This window comes from Notothenia rossii (genome assembly GCF_949606895.1).
Source record: "Notothenia rossii genome assembly, chromosome: 7".
NCBI lineage: Eukaryota > Metazoa > Chordata > Actinopteri > Perciformes > Nototheniidae > Notothenia > Notothenia rossii.
The window spans coordinates 85,339,089-85,362,208 of record NC_136905.1 but is presented as its reverse complement, the minus strand read 5'-3'; the positions used below and the strand labels follow the sequence as shown (position 1 = coordinate 85,362,208).

General features: G+C 46.2%; 2 protein-coding genes across 2 annotated transcripts in view; both read left to right on the top strand.

Annotated features, from left to right (window-relative positions):
* The first annotated feature begins 1,136 nt into the window (after positions 1 to 1,136).
* Positions 1,137 to 23,120, top strand: part of syne1b (spectrin repeat containing, nuclear envelope 1b) — a 165,932-nt gene continuing 143,948 nt past the window's right edge. Inside the window, exons 1-8 of the mRNA XM_079692895.1 lie at positions 1,137 to 1,455; positions 3,151 to 3,212; positions 15,325 to 15,420; positions 16,724 to 16,807; positions 17,685 to 17,705; positions 20,489 to 20,581; positions 22,096 to 22,268; positions 23,006 to 23,036. Of these exons, the coding sequence (XP_079549021.1) occupies positions 1,386 to 1,455; positions 3,151 to 3,212; positions 15,325 to 15,420; positions 16,724 to 16,807; positions 17,685 to 17,705; positions 20,489 to 20,581; positions 22,096 to 22,268; positions 23,006 to 23,036 (630 nt within the window). The 5' untranslated portion in view covers positions 1,137 to 1,385. The remainder of the gene's footprint in view (positions 1,456 to 3,150; positions 3,213 to 15,324; positions 15,421 to 16,723; positions 16,808 to 17,684; positions 17,706 to 20,488; positions 20,582 to 22,095; positions 22,269 to 23,005; positions 23,037 to 23,120) is intronic.
* LOC307013464 (uncharacterized protein) lies at positions 20,979 to 22,048 on the top strand (the record flags this gene model as incomplete). Its single annotated transcript, XM_079640861.1, has 3 exons — positions 20,979 to 21,006; positions 21,123 to 21,184; positions 21,986 to 22,048. Coding segments are annotated over 3 exons (153 nt in total), but the record flags the coding sequence as incomplete, so codon positions are not given.

Sequence of the window (23,120 nt, the reverse complement as noted above, 5' to 3'; positions counted from 1 at the left end):
AGTTCTCATTGTATTCACGACTCGTTCAGATAAGCACACATGCCTGTCAGTGAGTGAAGGGTTAATGCTTTCAGAGCAGAGCTAATATGAAACGCTCTGAGCATCAGATCCAAAACTCTCTCGTTGCTCGCAGCGTTTCAAACGGAGTGACTTTGAACCTTTTTGACACAAAGAGACAGAAAGAGCTTTTTATAGAGAGGCTTTTAGGGGGGGGGGGGGGGGGCCGTCAAAGCTTCATTCATCCTCTATTCTCCTAATGCTGAGTATCCAGGAGCATCTGAGGGTCTCGAGAGGCCGTGCAGAACATCTGTGTGTGTGTGTGTGTGTGTGTGTGTGTGTGTGTGTGTGTGTGTGTGTGTGTGTGTGTGTGTGTGTGTGTGTTTAAATCTACTAAAAACCGGCTGAATACAAACATTTCATTTCAAATTTGATTACATTTTAAATAAATACATGAACAGCTGCAGGAAGTCATCTTTAAACTTGAAACCTATATTTTTAGGCCTTTCATGAATTTATTAGAATTTACATTATTTTATACACATTTTTTGTATTTAATTTGTATAATTGTGTTATTTTATCGTTAAGTAAAACAGTAGTTTAAAAAAAAAATTGTGTATCTTTTAATAATCACTTAATTCATTGCCTGTAAGTTGCACACATTTTATTTGATTAATTATTTATTTTATTGTGTTAAAGTTGAGATATTCTATTAATTGTAATTGTCTAACTGTTATAAATTAAGTTCAAATCATAGATTTATAAATGAAATAATAACACGGTTAATCATATTTTTATATATAATATGTTTCTGGTCCCTGTGCTCTTGATTCAATTAACTAGAAGTCAATTAAGAGACTGAAGCTCAGCGTGGAGTAAATATGAATAATTAATACTGTCAGTGACATCTAGCAGCTGCCACACACACACACACACACACACACACACACACACACACACACACACACACACACACACACACACACACACACACACACACTCTCTCTCTCTCAGCTGAGGATAATGCAGGCTGTGACATCACGGCTGCTGCTGCGCTCTGATTGGCTGCTGCTCAGCCTGTGATGCTGAGAGGCAGCTGAGCATCACACAGGCATGGCTCCACCGGGGGGGAAACACAGGAAGATGGAGGGCTCGTTCATGACCCGATCCGCTAGTGTGTGAGAGTGTGTGTGTCAGTGTGTGTGATAGAGAGAGCGTGTGTCAGGGAGGAGGGGGAGTCAGATCTGTTTTGCTTCCTGCTGGAGAGAGATTTCCAGTTTTCCCTCAGTGGATTTTCATCCTCACACGTATATAAATCTGTGTGTCGCTGGTCCTCATGAGAGGCGGGGGTGTCTGTGTGAGAGAGAGTGTGTGTGTGGGGGTGGGCGATGGATCAGCGTAAGGACGGCAGGAAGTCTTCTCTGAACCTGGTCTCCGGATTCTTCCAGTATCTGAGGGGTAAGTAGGGCAGCGAGTGAGGAGATGCTAACAGAGGGTTCACCTTCACAACAAACAGCTGAGAGACAGTGTGTGTGTGTGTGTGCTCCAGTACCACAGTGTCATGCTGCACAAACAGCTGTGTGTGTGTGTGTGTGTGTGTGTGTGTGTTGTTTTGTGTGCTATGCTTCGGTGGGCTTCCCCTGTGCCTCAGTGATGAAGCGTTTGTCCGAGGGTTAGCTGCTCGTCTCTGCTGCCTGTTTCCTCCATCACGTGACGGTGTGTTGCTGTGTGTGTGTGTGTGTGTGTGCGTGTGTGTGTGTGTGTGTGTGTGTGTGTGTGGGGGGGGGTTGAAAATGGCTCCCATGCAGCAGCAGCTGACCAGCGTGAGAGCTGCAGCAGAAATCAAGTGTTTGTTAAAACTGTTGCATAATGCATGAAGCTGTGTGGCTGAATGTATTAACAGAGCAACAAAAGAGATTCGATCTCCTTGTGTGACCTCTTTAAGACATGCATCAGTTATTAGAGAAGAAGCAACATCAGTGTGTGTGTCTCTACTTTAAAGAGTTCTCTCCTGCTGATGTTCAGGTGTATTTCAGTATGTAGTGTCTCTACTTTAAAGAGTCCTCTCCTGTTGATGTTCAGGTGTATATCAGTATGTAGTGTCTCTACTTTAAAGAGTCCTCTCCTGCTGATGTTCAGGTGTATATCAGTATGTAGTGTCTCTACTTTAAAGAGTCCTCTCCTGCTGATGTTCAGGTGTATATCAGTATATAGTGTCTCTACTTTAAAGAGTCCTCTCCTGCTGATGTTCAGGTGTATATCAGTATGTAGTGTCTCTACTTTAAAGAGTCCTCTCCTGCTGATGTTCAGGTGTATATCAGTATGTAGTGTTTCTACTTTAAAGAGTCCTCTCCTGCTCATGTTCAGGTGTATATCAGTATGTAGTGTCTCTACTTTAAAGAGTCCTCTCCTGCTGATGTTCAGGTGTATATCAGTATGTAGTGTCTCTACTTTAAAGAGTCCTCTCCTGCTGATGTTCAGGTGTATATCAGTATGTAGTGTCTCTACTTTAAAGAGTCCTCTCCTGCTGATGTTCAGGTGTATATCAGTATGTAGTGTCTCTACTTTAAAGAGTCCTCTCCTGCTGATGTTCAGGTGTATATCAGTATTTAGTGTCTCTACTTTAAAGAGTCCTCTCCTGCTGATGTTCAGGTGTATATCAGTATGTAGTGTCTCTACTTTAAAGAGTCCTCTCCTGCTGATGTTCAGGTGTATATCAGTATGTAGTGTCTCTACTTTAAAGAGTCCTCTCCTGCTGATGTTCAGGTGTATATCAGTATGTAGTGTCTCTACTTTAAAGAGTCCTCTCCTGCTAATGTTCAGGTGTATATCAGTATGTAGTGTCTCTACTTTAAAGAGTCCTCCCCTGCTGATGTTCAGGTGTATATCAGTATGTAGTGTCTCTACTTTAAAGAGTCCTCTCCTGCTGATGTTCAGGTGTATATCAGTATATAGTGTCTCTACTTTAAAGAGTCCTCTCCTGCTGATGTTCAGGTGTATATCAGTATGTAGTGTCTCTACTTTAAAGAGTCCTCTCCTGCTAATGTTCAGGTGTATATCAGTATGTAGTGTCTCTACTTTAAAGAGTCCTCTGATTGAGTTTGTTTCCTCTCAAACTGAAGCAGCCTCTCTCGTCTGCTCTCTCTCTTCCAGACGAGCAGGAGGCAGTGCAGAAGAGGACCTTCACCAAATGGATCAACTCTCACTTAGCCAAGGTAAGAGTTTAATAACAATAATAATAATAATAACAATGAATGGATAGTATTTACATGGAGAGTTAACACACACGTTCATGTTGACCCTTATTTAACGGGCCGGTGCAGCTCAGAGTGCTTCACAGATCACAGGTAATGGGCAAGAACAAAAGAGTGGTCCTTCAACAATTCAATAATAAAAACATTTAAATAACAATAAAAGATAAGAAAATATCCCAACTTGCATGGAATACATTAAGTGATTAATAAGAGATACACAATTATACACACACACACACACGCACGCACGCACGCACGCATGCACACACACACACACACACACACACACACACACACACACACAGTCACTGCTCGTCAGTAGTAATGGCTGCACGGGGTAATTCAATGTATCCACTTAACTGGAAGTAATGACACCATTGACGTGTTTCTCCGAGGGGAAGCCCGCTAAGTGAATAGTTACGTGGTGCTGCTGCTGTGGGTTAGGAAACACCGTCAACATCTGAGCTGCTCCGCCTCAAAGAAACAGATCCCAGAGCAGTGCGTCTCAACAGCTGATCCATTAAGCCCTAAGACCATTTCATGACCCAGCACTGAGTCATGAAACCCTGGCATGAGTCTGCAGTATGAGTCCAAGACAGTCTGAGATGAGTCTGCAGTATGAGTCCAAGTGAGTCTGAGATGAGTCTGCATTATGAGTCCAAGTGAGTCTGAGATGAGTCTGCATTATGAGTCCAAGTGAGTCTGAGATGAGTCTGCCTTATGAGTCCAAGTGAGTCTGAGATGAGTCTGCCTTATGAGTCCAAGTGAGTCTGAGATCAGTCAGCATTATGAGTCCAAGTGAGTCTGAGATCAGTCAGCATTATGAGTCTGAGATGAGTCTGCATTATGAGTCCAAGTGAGTCTGAGATGAGTCTGCAGTGTGAGTCTGAGATGAGTCAGCATTATGAGTCCAAGTGAGTCTGAGATGAGTCCAAGTGAGTCTGAGATGAGTCTGCAGTATGAGTCCAAGTGAGTCTGAGATGAGTCTGCATTATGAGTCCAAGTGAGTCTGAGATGAGTCTGCATTATGAGTCCAAGTGAGTCTGAGATGAGTCTGCATTATGAGTCCAAGTGAGTCTGAGATCAGTCTGAGATGACTCAGCATTATGAGTCTGAGATGAGTCTGCATTATGAGTCCAAGTGAGTCTGAGATGAGTCTGCAGTATGAGTCCAAGTGAGTCTGAGATGAGTCAGCATTATGAGTCCAAGTGAGTCTGAGATGAGTCTGCATTATGAGTCCAAGTGAGTCTGAGATGAGTCTGCCTTATGAGTCCAAGTGAGTCTGAGATGAGTCTGCCTTATGAGTCCAAGTGAGTCTGAGATCAGTCAGCATTATGAGTCTGAGATGAGTCTGCATTATGAGTCCAAGTGAGTCTGAGATGAGTCTGCCTTATGAGTCCAAGTGAGTCTGAGATGAGTCTGCATTATGAGTCCAAGTGAGTCTGAGATGAGTCTGCAGTATGAGTCCAAGTGAGTCTGAGATGAGTCTGCCTTATGAGTCCAAGTGAGTCTGAGATGAGTCAGCATTATGAGTCCAAGTGAGTCTGAGATGAGTCAGCATTATGAGTCTGAGATGAGTCTGCATTATGAGTCCAAGTGAGTCTGAGATGAGTCTGCAGTATGAGTCCAAGTGAGTCTGAGATGAGTCAGCATTATGAGTCCAAGTGAGTCTGAGATGAGTCTGCAGTATGAGTCCAAGTGAGTCTGAGATGAGTCTGCAGTATGAGTCCAAGTGAGTCTGAGATGAGTCTGCATTATGAGTCCAAGTGAGTCTGAGATGAGTCTGCAGTATGAGTCCAAGTGAGTCTGAGATGAGTCTGCAGTATGAGTCCAAGTGAGTCTGAGATGACTCAGCATTATGAGTCTGAGATGAGTCTGCATTATGAGTCCAAGTGAGTCTGAGATGAGTCTGCAGTATGAGTCCAAGTGAGTCTGAGATGAGTCTGCATTATGAGTCCAAGTGAGTCTGAGATGAGTCAGCATTATGAGTAGTAGAACCTTTATTTATTCAGGAAAATCAATTAAGAACAAATTCTTATTTTCAATGATGACCTGCCAGGAGGCAAAGGCTTCCTGAGGGGATGGGGTTTGGGAGGGAAATAAATCAAAAGACAGACTCCGGGCCCTACAGAACCCAGGAGACAACACACACACATGGAGCAAAGACGACAGGCATAGCAGTTAAACATATACAAACTCATATTGCTGTGTTTCAACCAGTCATTAAAATCAGCATCAGGCAAAGCAGCTGCTGTGTGTACCAGGGTGTCTGTAATAGTGACATTGAAGGTGCGGGGGGAGACAAAGGACCTTCCAGCTATCTGCTGCTGCAAACTGAAAGGCGGAGCGGCCAAAGGATGTATGGGCTTTGGGGGTCTTTAGCAGCATGCTTGTAGCTGACCTGGTGTTGTGCGTCGGGGCTGGGCGGAGTAGCAGTAATTGTGTGAAGTAGAAGGGGGTGAGGCCGAGGAGTGTTTTGTAAACAAACATCAGCCAGTGGTGTGTCCTGGTCTCAAGAGAGGGCCAGTTAGCCAGAGAGTACAGGTCACAGTGGTGTGTCCTGGTCTCAAGAGAGGGCCAGAGAGTACAGGTCACAGTGGTGTGTCCTGGTCTCAAGAGAGGGCCAGAGAGTACAGGTCACTGTGGTGTGTCCTGTTGGGGCGTTGGTGGCGGAGCGGATGGCGGAGTGATACAGAACGTCTAAATGATCGAGAGCTCCAAAATCCAAAATCCAAGGTATTTATAAGATTGAACTATTTCGAGGTCCCGGCCATCGACGGTCACAATAGTGCCAGTTTGGGAGGCGCCACTACGGCCAAACCACATGATCTTGGTTTTAGTGGTGTTCAGGACCAGGCTGAGGGCAGAGAGATGTCCTGTCCTGAAGAGTTTTCAGGACAGTATCTGGGGAAGGGCCAGCAGTGTACAGAATCGTGTCGTCGGCATATAGGTAGATAGAGGAGTTGCCCACTGATTTCTCCATGTCATTGATGTATATTGAGAATAGGATGGGTGCTAGGATAGAGCCTTGTGGTACTCCCTTAGAGATGGATAGGGGCTGTGTCTTCAGATTTTCAGATTTTACACACTGGGTGCGCATGGACAGGTAGCTTTCAAACCAGGCTATCGATTGGTTAGTGACACCAATGCATCTAAGCTTTCCCAGAAGCATTTGGTGATCTACAGCAGTGGTTCTCCAACTTTTTTCAATAATGTACCCCCTTTGAAAAAAAAATTCAGCCAAGTACCCCCGATCAGCGCAAAAAAAATTATTAGGGAAAAAATGCACATATAAAGAGCTACAGCGCTGCACCATCAGTCTGATTTATCAAAACAACAACATAAGAAACACTTTAATGCTGCATTTCAAATGTTTACAATCTATCACTAAATTCATGGCAAACCAATTTTAACATCATGCAATAACACTAAGACGACATTAGCTGCATTGAACTGATCTTTTTAATAAGTGGTTCTTACAATGTAGTGAGACACATGTGCTTGAGCTTCACTGAGGACCTTTGTCACTCTGACAGGGAGGCACCTGCAGTTATTACACTTTGCCTTTTGAAATGTGTGTAACTCTGTTCATATAAAACCCACACTGCTCAAACTTCCTTACTTTTCCTAAAATTTGTATATTTATTTATTTATTTTGGAGCTTGGGGAATGAAGATAAACAAATATATGAGCATGTTATGAGCATGGGATTTTGACCCCTCATATAAACATATGCATAATGCTGCGCTGTACTTTGCAGCCACAAGCCGTTGCCAAGCAACGCTTATTGTTTAGGTCCTTTGATAAGCAGGCAGTCATATCATTAACTAGAACTAGCTAGATCTGATAGATTTGGACATAAACGCGAGTGAAGTGTAACCGGACGCGAGTGAGAGATCAGAGATCAGAGATCAGATCAGCTGCTGCTGACGGAGAACACGCAGCTCTGCATGATCAGCTCCGCCGCTAAGACGGACCGTTGAACCGAGCAAAACACACTAAGAGTTAGACCTAACACACTTAGCTAGTTCCTCTACTCTGGAACTAGCTAAACTAGTTATACATATATGTATTCTTTACTGTCGGGTCACTCATTACAGGTTCAGCGAGCAGCACGAGACTGACGGGCTGTCAGGAGAGGGAGAGGAAAAGAGAGCACCCCGTTTATTGTTCCCATTTTATTATCCAGAGTTACTGTAAACCTTTGAAGAAATTAGTTCATCTACTATTAGTAGTTTGTTTCAATGCATTAATTACGTTTTTGTTTTCATTAACATAAAATAAATCTCACGTACCCCCTGCAGTACTCCAACGTACCCCTAGGGGTCCGCGTACCCCCATTTGAGAACCACTGATCTACAGTGTGGAAGGCTTTGGCAAGGTCGATGAAAATGGCAGCAAGTGAGTCTGAGATGAGTCAGCAAAACTACACCCTAACATGAGTCAGCATGTCCTCACTTCCTGTCCCCTGGTCTCTCTTCAATCATCTCTGAATGTGTTTTGGTGGTAACTCTGAATCAGGTCTGTGTTTGACTGAAGCTGTAGAGAGCAGAGGATGAGACCCTCCTTCCTGAACGATGCACTACGCTATTCTAACTCAGCACCAGTGGAAAGCCTCTTTCTGCAGCTCTGCCTCATCCTCTGGAAACACAGCCAAGGCGACGTCACAGCGTACTCTTTTAGCTCTGTAGTTTCTGGATCTGGGGGAGAGTTGAGACTCCCTGCTGAGAGCAGTCGCAGTGACCCTAAACCATCAACATACGTTTCATAAAGACAGTCGGCTGTCACTGATGTTGAGGAAGAGTTAGAAACATGTGAAGGTCTCACTGCTGCCCTGGTGGAGAGAGACCGTGTTTACACTGAGCTTCATACACTACTGTGTGTGTGTGTGTGTGTGTGTGTGTGTGTGTGTGTGTGTGTGTGTGTGTGTGTGTGTGTGTGTGTGTGTGTGTGTGTGTGTGTGTGTGTGTGTGTGTGTGTGTGTGTGTGTGTGTGTGTGTGTGTGTGTGTGTGTGTGTGTGTGTGTGTGTGTGTGTGTGTGTGTGTGTGTGTGTGTGTGTGTGTGTGTGTGTGTGTGTGTGTGTGGCCTGGCAGTGAGGCAGTGTGCAGATGGAGAGCAGGAGGGTTAGGACATTTCTCTGCAGGCATTGTCTGCCTTCAACACACACACACACACACACACACACACACACACACACACACACACACACACACACACACACACACACACACACACACACACACACACACACACACACACACACACACACACACACACACACACACACACACACACACACACACACAGGTCTCTGTATTCCTGATGGTACACTGAGAGAATGAGCTCATAGTGCTGCTGGTCACCATAAGCTAAACCGTCTGTATACTGCACTACATTTGTATAATGTAAGCTTTGTTGATACTTTGCCTGCGGGAATACGAAAAAAAATAGTTAGATATACTGAATATTATTTGATTCACTGGTTCCATCCTGGCCACCCCACTGAACATGTCCTGGCCACCCCACTGAACATGTCCTGGCCACCCCACTGAACATGTCCTGGCCACCCCACTGCTCACATCCCAGTACATGTCATAACCGTGCCGTACTTTCAGTGGTAAACAAACATTATTTTACACATCATATACATGTATGACCGTCAGGTGATGTGTGGACTGATTGAAAATAAGTGCTGAGTCATCTTTAATGTCTGATGACTCAGCAAAGCCTCGGGTCCTGGACTTCTCACAGAGTTTCAGAGAGGCTGATTGTCTCCAATGAGTTCAAGTTGTTCTGACCCTTTATGAGAATCCCACAGGCTGCTCTATTAACTCTTCATTCATCATTAATATACCAACAGGACCAACGGATCATTATCAGATCTAAAGGCCTCTCATCACAGATCCATTCGAACATCAACACAGACTCATATTTAGGAGACAAGGAAATGAACAACAACCTTTAATGTCCATTTGATCTGGAGTTTACTCTGTATTTAGTTTTTAGAATTGACTCGTGTTTAAATCAGGGCTTCAGTGTGATCACCGTATCAAAGCTAAAATGCTGAGTGCGGTCCTGTTCCTGTGAGAGTGTGTGTTATCTCAGTGTGTGTGTGTGTTATCTCAGTGTATGCTCCCTGCAGTGTGCGTGTGTCTCTGTGTGTGTGTGTGTGTGTGTGTGTGTGTGTGTGTGTGTGTGTGTGTGTGTGTGTGTGTGTGTGTGTGTGTGTGTGTGTGTGTGTGTGTGTGTGTGTGTGTTTGTGTGTGTGTGTGTGTGTTATCTCAGTGTATGCTCCCTGCAGCGTGTGTCTCTGTGTGTGTGTCTCTATGTGTCTCTCTGTGTGTGTGTGTGTGTGTCTCTGTGTGTGCGTGTGTGTGTCTCTTCACTTCTTTCCACTGGTTTCACACTTTTCCCTTTAAAGAGGTTTCCTGTTGTTCCGTTTCCAGGGAGGGAGCCTCTCCACCCCACAGGGGAGATGTGCTCTGACCTGCAACAGCAACGTGTTCATGTAATCTCTCATTAACACCTGCGTTTTGTAATATATATCAATATATTTCCTATTTTAGAACTAAAAAAAGAAATGGACTTTTGGTCAGATCTCAGCTTTCTTTCTAAATGTGGCCCCAATCCTCTTCCCTATCAAAAACCTTATACATTGATTTAGTAACTAAAGGAACTCTCATTCATCATTAAGTTCATTCAATTCCAAAGCTGCAGAAGTGTGCTCGTAAGGAAGCGAGTCAATCAGCATGAAATGAACGAGTACATGAGTAAAGAGCCTCTGAATGGTCGTTATGCCTCACACTAAAGGCGAGCCCTGCTCTGGGCTGGGATTCAAGAGAACACACAGGTATACGAAGGTGAGATTCTTGGAATAAGACGGTCTTTAGGGAGTTGATCAACATTACAGAGAGTGGAGCAGTCTGCAGCGAAGTACACATCTGGAGGTCCGCAGAGGGTCTCACTGTATTCACACCAAGAGGAGGTGTTCAAATAAGAAAACATACCATACTTAGGAGTCTGTTAAACAAACTGCAGGCTGGAGGAGAGACATCACGTCTACGTTACAGCAAAGAGATCCATTCATCACGACTCATAGTTCAGGGCATGTTCACTGCTGCCTGTCAGCCTGTCAGAAAGAGCTGGTGGAACACATGGTGTCCTTTCACTGCTCACAAAACATCCCATCACACTTTGAACAGACCCCATGTTCCGCCTCAGGGACAGGAGCCTGCAGCTTCCTCTCTGGAACATGTGGAGCTGCAGTGACCTGAAAGAGGCTGAAGCTCAGTCTGCTGGGTACACTGATGCTCGTTAGCACACTGACGCTCGTTAACACACACTGACGCTCGTTAGCACACTGACGATCGTTAACACACACTGACGCTCGTTAACACACACTGACGCTCGTTAGCACACTGACGCTCGTTAGCACACTGACGCTCGTTAGCACACTGACGATCGTTAACACACACTGACGCTCGTTAATAGACACTGACGCTCGTTAACACACACACTGACGCTCGTTAACACACACACTGACGCTCGTTAGCACACTGACACACACTGACGCTCGTTAACACACACTGACGCTCGTTAACACACACTGACGCTGACGCTCGTTAACACACACTGAAGCTCGTTAACACACACACTAACGCTCGTTAGCACACTGACACTCGTTAACACACACTGAAGCTCGTTAACACACACACTAACGCTCGTTAGCACACACACTGAAGCTCGTTAACACACACACTGACGCTCATTAGCACACTGACACTCGTTAACACACACTGAAGCTCGTTAACACACACACACACTAACGCTCGTTAGCACACTGACACTCGTTAACACACACTGAAGCTCGTTAACACACACACTAACGCTCGTTAGCACACTGACACTCGTTAACACACACTGAAGCTCGTTAACACACACACTAACGCTCGTTAGCACACTGACACTCGTTAGCACACACTCACGCTCGTTAACACACGCTGACGCTCGTTAACACACACTGACGCTCGTTAACACACACTGACGCTGACACTCGTTAACACACACTGACGCTCGTTAACACACACTGACGCTGACACTCGTTAACACACTGATGCTCGTTAACACACACTGACGCTCGCTAACACACACTGACGCTCGTTAACACACACTGACGCTGACACTCGTTAACACACACTGACGCTCGTTAACACACACTGACGCTGACACTCGTTAACACACACTGAAGGTCGTTAACACACACTGAAGCTCGCTAACACACTGACGCTCGTTAACACACACTGACGCTCTCTAACACACTGACGCTCGTTAACACACACTGACGCTCTCTAACACACTGACGCTCGTTAACACACACTGACGCTCGTTAACACACTGACGCTCGTTAACACACTGACGCTCGTTAGCACACTGACGCTCGTTATCAAACACTGACAATGACACTCGTTAACACACACTGAAGCTCGCTAACACACTGACGCTCGTTAGCACACACTGACGCTCTCTAACACACTGACGCTTGTTAACACACACTGACGCTCTCTAACACACTGACGCTCGTTAACACACACTGACGCTCTCTAACACACTGACGCTCGTTAACACACTGATGCTCGTTAACACACTAACGCTCGCTAACACACACTGACGCTCGTTAACACACTGACGCTCATTAACACACTGACGCTCGTTAGCACACTGACGCTCGTTAACACACACTGACGATGACACTCGTTAACACACACTGAAGGTCGTTAACACACACTGAAGCTCGCTAACACACTGACGCTCGTTAACACACACTGACGCTCGCTAACACACACTGACGCTCGTTAACACACTGACGCTCGTTAACACACACTGACGCTCGTTAACACACTGACGCTCGTTAACACACTGACGCTCGCTAACACACACTGACGCTCGTTAACACACTGACGCTCGTTAACACACTGACGCTCGCTAACACACACTGACGCTCGTTAACACACTGACGCTCGTTAACACACTGATGCTCGTTAACACACACTGACGCTCGTTAACACACACTGACGCTCGTTAACACACTGACGCTCGTTAACACACTGACGCTCGTTAGCACACTGACGCTCGTTATCAAACACTGACAATGACACTCGTTAACACACACTGAAGCTCGCTAACACACTGACGCTCGTTAACACACACTGACGCTCTCTAACACACTGACGCTTGTTAACACACACTGACGCTCTCTAACACACTGACGCTCGTTAACACACACTGACGCTCTCTAACACACTGACGCTCGTTAACACACTGATGCTCGTTAACACACTAACGCTCGCTAACACACACTGACGCTCGTTAACACACTGACGCTCATTAACACACTGACGCTCGTTAGCACACTGACGCTCGTTAACACACACTGACGATGACACTCGTTAACACACACTGAAGGTCGTTAACACACACTGAAGCTCGCTAACACACTGACGCTCGTTAACACACACTGACGCTCGCTAACACACACTGACGCTCGTTAACACACTGACGCTCGTTAACACACACTGACGCTCGTTAACACACTGACGCTCGTTAACACACTGACGCTCGTTAACACACTGACGCTCGTTAACACACTGACGCTCGCTAACACACACTGACGCTCGTTAACACACTGACGCTCGTTAACACACTGACGCTCGCTAACACACTGACGCTCGTTAACACACACTGACGCTCGTTAACACACACTGACGCTCGTTAACACACTGACGCTCGTTAACACACTGACGCTCGTTAACACACACTGACGCTCGTTAACACACTGACGCTCGTTAACACACTGATGCTCGTTAACACACACTGACGCTCGTTAACACACTGACGCTCGTTAACACACTGACGCTCGTTAACACACACTGACGCTCGCTAACACACACTGACGCTCGTTAACACACTGACGCTCGTTAACACACACTGACGCTCGTTAACACACTGACGCTCGTTAACACACTGACGCTCGTTAACACACTGACGCTCGCTAACACACACTGACGCTCGTTAACACACTGACGCTCGTTAACACACTGACGCTCGCTAACACACACTGACGCTCGTTAACACACACTGACGCTCGTTAACACACTGACGCTCGTTAACACACTGACGCTCGTTAACACACACTGACGCTCGTTAACACACTGACGCTCGTTAACACACTGATGCTCGTTAACACACACTGACGCTCGTTAACACACTGACGCTCGTTAACACACTGACGCTCGTTAACACACACTGACGCTCGTTAACACACTGACGCTCGTTAACACACTGATGCTCGTTAACACACACTGACGCTCGTTAACACACTGACGCTCGCTAACACACACTGACGCTCATGAACACACACTGACGCTCGTTAACACACCGACGCTCATTAACACACTGACGCTCGTTAACACACTGACGCTCATTAACACACCGACGCTCATTAACACACTGACGCTCGTTAACACACTGACGCTCGTTAACCCTTTGGAGTCGACCGTCACGCCGGCGTAATCAGATCACATGACCTGTTCAAGCCGGTGCCGCATAGAAACAACAGTCCGGACAACATTGCCGTGTGTTTTCTGTCGAAAGCACTGGCTTGAAACTACTCTGAACAAAAATATAAATGCAACACTTTTGTTTTTGCTCCCATTTTTCATGAGATGAACTCAAAGATCTAAAACATTTTCTATTTACACAAAATAACCATTTCTCTCAAATATTGTTCACAAATCTGGAAAAATCTGTGATAGTGAGCACTTCTCCTTTGCTGAGATAATCCATCCCACCTCACAGGTGTGGCATATCAAGATGCTGATTAGACAGCATGATTATTGCACAGGTGTGCCTTAGGGTGGCCACAACAAAAGGCCACTCTGAAACGTGCAGTTTTGCTTTATTGGGGGGGGGTCTGTGGGGGTCCGAAAACCAGTCAGTATCTGGTGTGATCACCATTTGCCTCACGCAGTGCAACACATCTCCTTCACATAGAGTTGATCAGGTTGTTGATTGTGGAATGTTGGTCCTCTCCTCTTCAATGGCTGTGCCAAGTTTCTGGATATTGGCAGGAACTGGAACACGCTGTCGTATACGCCGATCCAGAGCATCCCAAACATGCTCAATGGGTGACATTTTAGGGTTAGGGTTAAACCTGACTGGTGTTCGGACCCCCCCAGACCCCCCCAGTAAAGCAAAACTGCACGTTTCAGAGTGGCCTTTTATTGTGGCCAGCCTAAGGCACACCTGTGCAATAATCATGCTGTCTAATCAGCATCTTGATATGCCACACCTGTGAGGTGAAGAAAACAGAATCATATAAGTACATCAGGTTTCATAGAGCTAAAACATTTCAAGAGCTACTCAACACTTAACAAAGTCACGCTCGTTAACACACTGATGCTCGTTAACTCTCACGTGTCTGTGTGATGATGAGGAGGGGTTCACCGAGCAGAAACAGACCCAGGATCAGCAGCCTGTCTGAGGGTCTGTCCTCAGCTGCTGATCTGCATACCAACACCTCTCTCATTCAGAGAGGCTCTTACATCATAAGAGGAAATAGGCATGAAGAGGCTTTGAGTGGGATTCAAGTTCAATATGCATGACTTTAAGAACTTTAAGAACAGATATTGAGGTTTCTTAAGATGTTTTCTACCGGAAAATCTGAAATAATTGAAAAAACGCTGAATTTTATTTCTGAAAAACTGTCTGGAGGAAATATGAGAAATAAAAAAGCAAAAGGAGGAAATAGGTTTAACCTTTAGCTGCAACGTAGCAAGCACACCTGAGTGTGTGTGTGTGTGTGTGTGTGTGTGTGTGTGTGTGTGTGTGTGTGTGTGTGTGTGTGTGTGTGTGTGTGTGTGTGTGTGTGTGTGTGTGTGTGTGTGTGTGTGTGTGTGTGTGTGTGTGTGTGTGTGTGTGTGTGTGTGTGTGTGTGTGTGTGTGTGTGTGTGTGTGTGTGTGTGTGTGTGTGTATTCCTCATCCTCATGAGTCTCTTCTGACCTCCTGTGTTTCAGTACAAGCCGCCTCTGGAGGTGAACGACCTGTTCGAGGACATCAAGGATGGGGTGAAGCTTCTGGCTCTGCTGGAGGTTCTGTCCGGACAAAGACTGGTGAGGAAGGGGTCAAACTTTAGACACATCTGAGTCTCTCTGTGTTCTCCGGCTGCAGCTCTGAGGATACAGCGCAGTCACAGAGGGAGAGGTCACAGAGGGAGAGGTCACAGGGGGAGGTCACAGAGGGAGGTCACAGAGGGAGAGGTCACAGAGGGAGGTCACAGAGGGAGAGGTCACAGAGGGAGAGGTCACAGAGGGAGAGGTCACAGAGGGAGAGGTCACAGGGGGAGGTCACAGAGGGAGAGGTCACAGAGGGAGAGGTCACAGAGGGAGAGGTCACAGAGGGAGGTCACAGAGGGAGAGGTCACAGCACTTTGGTGCAGATTGTCCCACACATCATAAAGTGCTTATAGATTATTTGACAGAGTTGCTAAAGGGTGCTCTTGTACTTTATAGAGGCTGAAGCCTAGCCATGTCCCGAGTGTTGATCAGGAGAGAAAATGTTGAATCAGTTTTGATATCAAACAGCAGGATGCCAGATGCTGGATGTGTTTCAGGTGTGGCAGATTACTCCTCATCTTGCGTTGTTCCTTAGGATGTGATTACCTCTCATAAATCCAACAGCTGTCACAAAGTGCCGTTTAGTTTCTTTCAATATCACCAAGTCTTTCTCAAAAACCCACAACCACTCTCCTCTTTCCAACACCTCATCTATTTGAGGTTTGAGCCTCGGCTGTGCAGTAAACAATATGAATCACATCGTCATATATCTTATTCATAACGCATCACTTAGGAACGCATGTTCCAACGGTTTGCATGAAATCAAACCAGAGTAAGCTACTGTACACCTACACAGACACACACACACGCACACACACACACACACACACACGCATACGCACACACACACGCATACGCACACAAGCACACAAGCACACTTCTAGTGGGTGGAGGTGATGATGAAGAGGGACTATTTCTGTCCGAGTGTACGCCGGGCTGTAGGAACATCCTGCTCATGTTGCCTCTAACCAGCTCTCAGTGAAGTGTCCTCATAACGCTGGTTTGATGCTGTAATTGGTCCTCACAACGATATGAAAACAAGCTCACACACACAGATCTCACTGAGGCTGGATCCATCCTGTTTTACTGCTCAGGATTGAACTGATTCCCTCTTAAAGCAGCTTTGGGACTCACCAGTTAATTTACGCTTAATCCCCCGGGGCTCTTTAACTAGATCACTGAGCGACGAGTGGCCGGACTCCACCAAATAAAGCCGTTACGTCGACTGAATGGCCATGTTTTAAACCATGCTAACTTGATGTGTGTGTGTGTGTGTGTGTGTGTGTGTGTGTGTGTGCAGCCCCGTGAGCAGGGCCGTCAGCTGAAGAGGATCCACTGGGTCTCCAACATCGGCACAGCGCTCAAATTCCTGGAAGGCAGGAAGGTGAGAATCAGAATCACTTTGACATGGTTTTAATGGTTTGACCTAAATCTAACGTAGGAGCTGCAGCCCAACGCTGAAGCCTCTGTTCGGTGGTTTGACTCTTTGCTGACGATGTGTTTATAGAGACCGCTTGTGTTGTTGTTTCAGCGATGAATCGGTAGGCTTGTTGTCAGGTGGTACATTCCAATTATTGATCAGGTTTTGAGCGTCGTGAAAGTGAAGTCCGTTCAATATTTCATCAAATAACAAACAATTTTTTTCGGTTCACACTGGGCTTATTGTAACAATGTGATCACATGACTCCTTCTGATGTTACTGCAGATCTGCTGTAAGCTAGCTAGCTAACGTAGCATCATTTCAGATACTAACAAACACTTCCAGTTTTGAGACGACTAACTCTGAGACAGAGACAGGTAACATAAAGACACTTAACACAATGTCATCAAGGCATACTATTTAGATCAGGGGTTTCAAACTCAATTTCATCCCGGGCTATATTAAATAATGCATTACATTGTTGGCCCTGCATTGGATTATTATCAGTTCTGATAATATCTTCCTAAATAACTACGTCTGAAAGCAAAAGTCTAGGGCAAATAATTGAAAGTAAATATTCAACAATTACACCAATTGTATTGTATGTTATATTCTTTGCAAGCTCTTGCGGGCCACATAAAATTAGGTCGCGGGCCGGATTTGGCCCCCGGGCCTTGAGTTTGACAGCCCTGATTTAGATGAAGGGTGCAAAGGAGCTCAGTTGTGTTATGTTTAGATGCCCAGTGTGAGAAGCAGCAGGTATGTGAGTTTATGAACAGGACTAGATGACTCCGGTGTAAAGGTGTGTAGACTCACCTGTGCTGTGTCCTGTCTGCTGCAGTCTCTGTATCGAGGATCTCCGGTCAGTTTGCTCTCTCTCTCTGCATCTGATGTGTGCACGCATCGCTCTCTACTCTGACGCTGCACGCTGATGCATTTGAGCTCTGGTGACTGTGATGTGTCTTCTCTGATGCAAGGCCTGCAGTGCTTTGTCTTCACCTGTGGCTGTCTCTGCTTCCTGCTCCGGCTTCTGTATGACATCAAAGACTTTGATGAGTTTGAGCAAACAAAGAAAGCAGCTTGCGATATGTTTGAGACTGTGTGACACTTCTGACCTTGGTTATTCATGTTATGATCATGTGTGCATGTGTGCCGTTTCCATTTCTGACGTTATTCAAAGAAATTTGAATATCTTTTCTCATATTTTGATTTTTTTCACATATTTTGATTTTTTTCTAAGAATTTATTTATTTTTCAGATTTTTGCCATTTTTCTAACAATTCTGACTTTTTTCTAAGAATGTTGACTTATTTCTCATGTTTTGACTTTTCCAACCTTTTTCAGATTTCTGACGTTTTCCGTTAGATTTTGAGCAAACAAAGAAAGAAGCTTGCTCGTTTGGGACTGTGTGACACAGGGTGGATATTCAGGGGGGATATTCAGGGGGGATATTTAGGGTGGGTATTCAGAGTGGATATTCAGGGTGGGTATTCAGGGTGGGTATTCAGGGTGGATATTCAGGGTGGGTATTCAGGGTGGATATTCAGGGGGGATATTCAGGGTGGATATTCAGGGGGGATATTCAGGGGGGATATTCAGGGTGGATATTCAGGGGGGATATTCAGGGGGGATATTCAGGGTGGATATTCAGGGTGGGTATTCAGGGTGGGTATTCAGGGTGGGTATTCAGGGTGGATATTCAGGGTGGGTATTCAGGGTGGGTATTCAGGGTGGATATTCAGGGGGGATATTCAGGGGGGATATTCAGGGTGGATATTCAGGGTGGATATTCAGGGTGGGTATTCAGGGTGGGTATTCAGGGTGGGTATTCAGGGTGGATATTCAGGGTGGGTATTCAGGGTGGGTATTCAGGGTGGATATTCAGGGGGGATATTCAGGGTGGATATTCAGGGTGGATATTCAGAGTGGGTATTCAGGGTGGATATTCAGGGTGGATATTCAGGGTGGGTATTCAGGGTGGGTATTCAGGGTGGGTATTCAGGGTGGATATTCAGGGTGGGTATTCAGAGTGGGTATTCAGGGGGGATATTCAGGGTGGATATTCAGGGTGGATATTCAGGGTGGATATTCAGGGTGGATATTCAGGGGGGGTATTCAGAGTGGGTATTCAGGGTGGGTATTCAGGGTGGGTATTCAGGGTGGATATTCAGGGTGGATATTCAGGGTGGATATTCAGAGTGGATATTCAGGGGGGATATTCAGGGTGGGTATTCAGGGTGGGTATTCAGGGTGGGTATTCAGGGTGGATATTCAGAGTGGATATTCAGGGTGGATATTCAGAGTGGATATTCAGGGTGGATATTCAGGGTGGATATTCAGAGTGGATATTCAGGGTGGGTATTCAGAGTGGATATTCAGGGTGGGTATTCAGGGTGGATATTCAGGGTGGATATTCAGGGTGGATATTCAGGGTGGGTATTCAGGGTGGATATTCAGGGGGGATATTCAGGGTGGATATTCAGGGGGGATATTCAGGGTGGATATTCAGGGTGGATATTCAGGGTGGGTATTCAGGGTGGGTATTCAGGGGGGATATTCAGAGTGGATATTCAGGGGGGATATTCAGGGTGGATATTCAGGGGGGATATTCAGGGTGGATATTCAGGGTGGATATTCAGGGGGGATATTCAGGGGGGATATTCAGGGTGGATATTCAGGGTGGATATTCAGGGTGGATATTCAGGGGGGATATTCAGAGTGGATATTCAGGGTGGATATTCAGGGCTGATATTCAGGGTGGATATTCAGAGTGGGTATTCAGGGGGGATATTCAGGGTGGATATTCAGAGTGGATATTCAGAGTGGGTATTCAGGGGGGATATTCAGGGCTGATATTCAGGGTGGATATTCAGAGTGGGTATTCAGGGGGGATATTCAGGGTGGATATTCAGAGTGGATATTCAGAGTGGGTATTCAGGGGGGATATTCAGGGTGGATATTCAGAGTGGATATTCAGGGGGGATATTCAGGGTGGGTATTCAGGGGGGATATTCAGGGTGGATATTCAGAGTGGATATTCAGGGGGGATATTCAGGGTGGGTATTCAGGGGGGATATTCAGGGTGGATATTCAGGGGGGATATTCAGGGTGGGTATTCAGAGTGGGTATTCAGGGGGGATATTCAGGGTGGATATTCAGAGTGGATATTCAGGGGGGATATTCAGGGTGGATATTCAGGGTGGATATTCAGGGTGGATATTCAGGGGGGATATTCAGAGTGGATATTCAGGGTGGATATTCAGGGTGGATATTCAGGGTGGATATTCAGGGTGGATATTCAGGGGGGATATTCAGGGTGGATATTCAGGGTGGATATTCAGGGTGGATATTCAGGGGGGGTATTCAGGGGGGGTATTCAGAGTGGATATTCAGGGTGGATATTCAGGGTGGATATTCAGGGTGGATATTCAGGGGGGGTATTCAGGGGGGATATTCAGAGTGGATATTCAGGGCTGATATTCAGGGGGGGTATTCAGGGTGGGTATTCAGGGGGGGTATTCAGGGGGGGTATTCAGGGGGGGTATTCAGGGGGGGTATTCAGGGGGGGTATTCAGGGTGGATATGTTATAGTAATGTGTGCATCTGGTGAAGTTCCCAGAATGACCCTCTTTGTTTGTGTTTCAGATCAAACTGGTGAACATTCACGCGACCGACATCGCAGACGGACGCCCGTCCATCGTCCTCGGGCTGATATGGACCGTCATCCTCTACTTCCAGGTACAAACAGATCAAACAGATCAAACAGATCAAACAGATCAAACAGATCAAACAGATCAAACAGATCAAACAGATCTGAGTGAAACGGTTATTAGAAACTCTGAATACTGAGGGTTCAATCACTGAGCTTTTATTTAAACAAAGTGAATTTGATTTAAATTAAGATATAATAAAAGTATAAGCATCGAATTCAACTTCAAGAACAAAAAGTAAAATTACCAATTCTGTAAAAAAAATCTGCTGAAATTCTCGTTTTTTTTATTAACACTTTGAGAAAAAGTAAAAATTCGTACTGGGTTAGAGTTCTGGGAGAAACATCTGAGAAAAGTAAAAATCGTAAAATCTGAGAAAAAACCTAAACTCTTGGAAAAATGAACATTCTGAAAAAAGTCTCAATATGAGGAAAACACAATTCTTAGAAAAAAGTGAACAAATGAGAAAAAAATCTAAATATGAGAAAAACGTCAGAATTCAGAAAAAAGTAAATTTCTTCGAAAAAACCCCAAAACTTCTGTGAAAGATGTCTCCTGTTGCTGACCAGCTCTCCTCTCTCCTCTCTCCTCTCTCCTCTCTCCTCCTCTCTCCTCTCTCCTCTCTCCTCTCTCCTCCTCTCTCTTCCTCTCTCCTCCTCTCTCTTCCTCTCTCTTCCTCTCTCCTCTCTCCTCTCTCTTCCTCTCTCTTCCTCTCTCCTCCTCTCTCTTCCTCTCTCTTCCTCTCTCTTCCTCTCTCTTCCTCTCTCTTCCTCTCTCCTCCTCTCTCTTCCTCTCTCTTCCTCTCTCCTCTCTCCTCCTCTCTCTTCCTCTCTCTTCCTCTCTCCTCCTCTCTCTTCCTCTCTCTTCCTCTCTCCTCTCTCCTCTCTCTTCCTCTCTCCTCTCTCCTCTCCTCCTCTCTCTTCCTCTCTCCTCCTCTCTCTTCCTCTTCCTCTCTCCTCCTCTCTCTTCCTCTCTCCTCCTCTCTCCTCTCTCTTCCTCTCTCTTCCTCTCTCCTCCTCTCTCTTCCTCTCTCCTCCTCTCTCTTCCTCTCTCTTCCTCTCTCCTCTCTCCTCTCTCTTCCTCTCTCCTCTCTCCTCTCCTCCTCTCTCTTCCTCTCTCCTCCTCTCTCTTCCTCTTCCTCTCTCCTCCTCTCTCTTCCTCTCTCCTCCTCTCTCTTCCTCTCTCTTCCTCTCTCCTCTCTCCTCTCTCTTCCTCTCTCTTCCTCTCTCCTCCTCTCTCTTCCTCTCTCCTCCTCTCTCTTCCTCTCTCTTCCTCTCTCCTCTCTCCTCTCCTCCTCTCTCTTCCTCTCTCTTCCTCTCTCCTCCTCTCTCTTCCTCTCTCCTCTCTCCTCTCCTCCTCTCTCTTCCTCTCTCTTCCTCTCTCCTCCTCTCTCTTCCTCTCTCTTCCTCTCTCTTCCCCTCTCTTCCTCTCTCCTCTCTCCTCTCTCCTCCTCTCTCTTCCTCTCTCCTCTCTCCTCTCTCCTCTCTCCTCTCTCCTCTCTCCTCCTCTCTCCTCCTCTCTCCTCTCTCCCCCTCTCCTCAGATCGAGGAGCTGACCAGTAACCTGACCTCCCTGCAGCCCCTCTCCACCAGCAGTTCCTCAGTGGAGAGCAGTGAGGCCGGCAGCCCCCCACCCATGAAGAGGAAGGTGGTTCAGCGTTTCCAGGGCGGCGCCAAGAAGGCCCTGCTGAGATGGGTTCAGAGCACCGCCGCACAGTAAGAGACATTCACTGTGGGGTTCAACTGGAGGAGGGGTTAGAGGAGACATCAGAGGAGACATCAGAGGAGACATTAGAGGAGACATCAGAGGAGACATTAGAGGAGACATCTACTCACTGTGGGGTTCAACTTGAGGAGGGGTTAGAGGAGACATCAGAGGAGACATCAGAGGAGACATTAGAGGAGACATCAGAGGAGACATTAGAGGAGACATCTACTCACTGTGGGGTTCAACTGGAGGAGGGGTTAGAGGAGACATCAGAGGAGACATCAGAGGAGACATTAGAGGAGACATCTACTCACTGTGGGGTTATAGATATCAGAGGAGGTAACAGGGGAGATATGTGTGTGTGTCTCACAGTGACCTTCAGAACGTCCTCTGTGTGTCTCACAGTGACCTTCAGAACGTCTCTGTGTGTCTCACAGTGACCTTCAGAACGTCTCTGTGTGTCTCACAGTGACTTTCAGAACGTCTCTGTGTGTGTCTCACAGTAACCTTCAGAACGTCTCTCTGTGTGTGTTTCACAGTAACCTTCAGAACGTCTCTGTGTGTGTCTCACAGTGACCTTCAGAACGTCTCTGTGTGTGTTTCACAGTAACCTTCAGAACGTCTCTGTGTGTGTGTTTCACAGTAACCTTCAGAACGTCTCTGTGTGTGTTTCACAGTGACCTTCAGAACGTCTCTGTGTGTGTTTCACAGTAACCTTCAGAACGTCTCTGTGTGTGTCTCACAGTGACCTTCAGAACGTCTCTGTGTGTCTCACAGTAACCTTCAGAACGTCTCTCTGTGTGTCTCACAGTGACCTTCAGAACGTCTCTGTGTGTCTCACAGTGACCTTCAGAACGTCT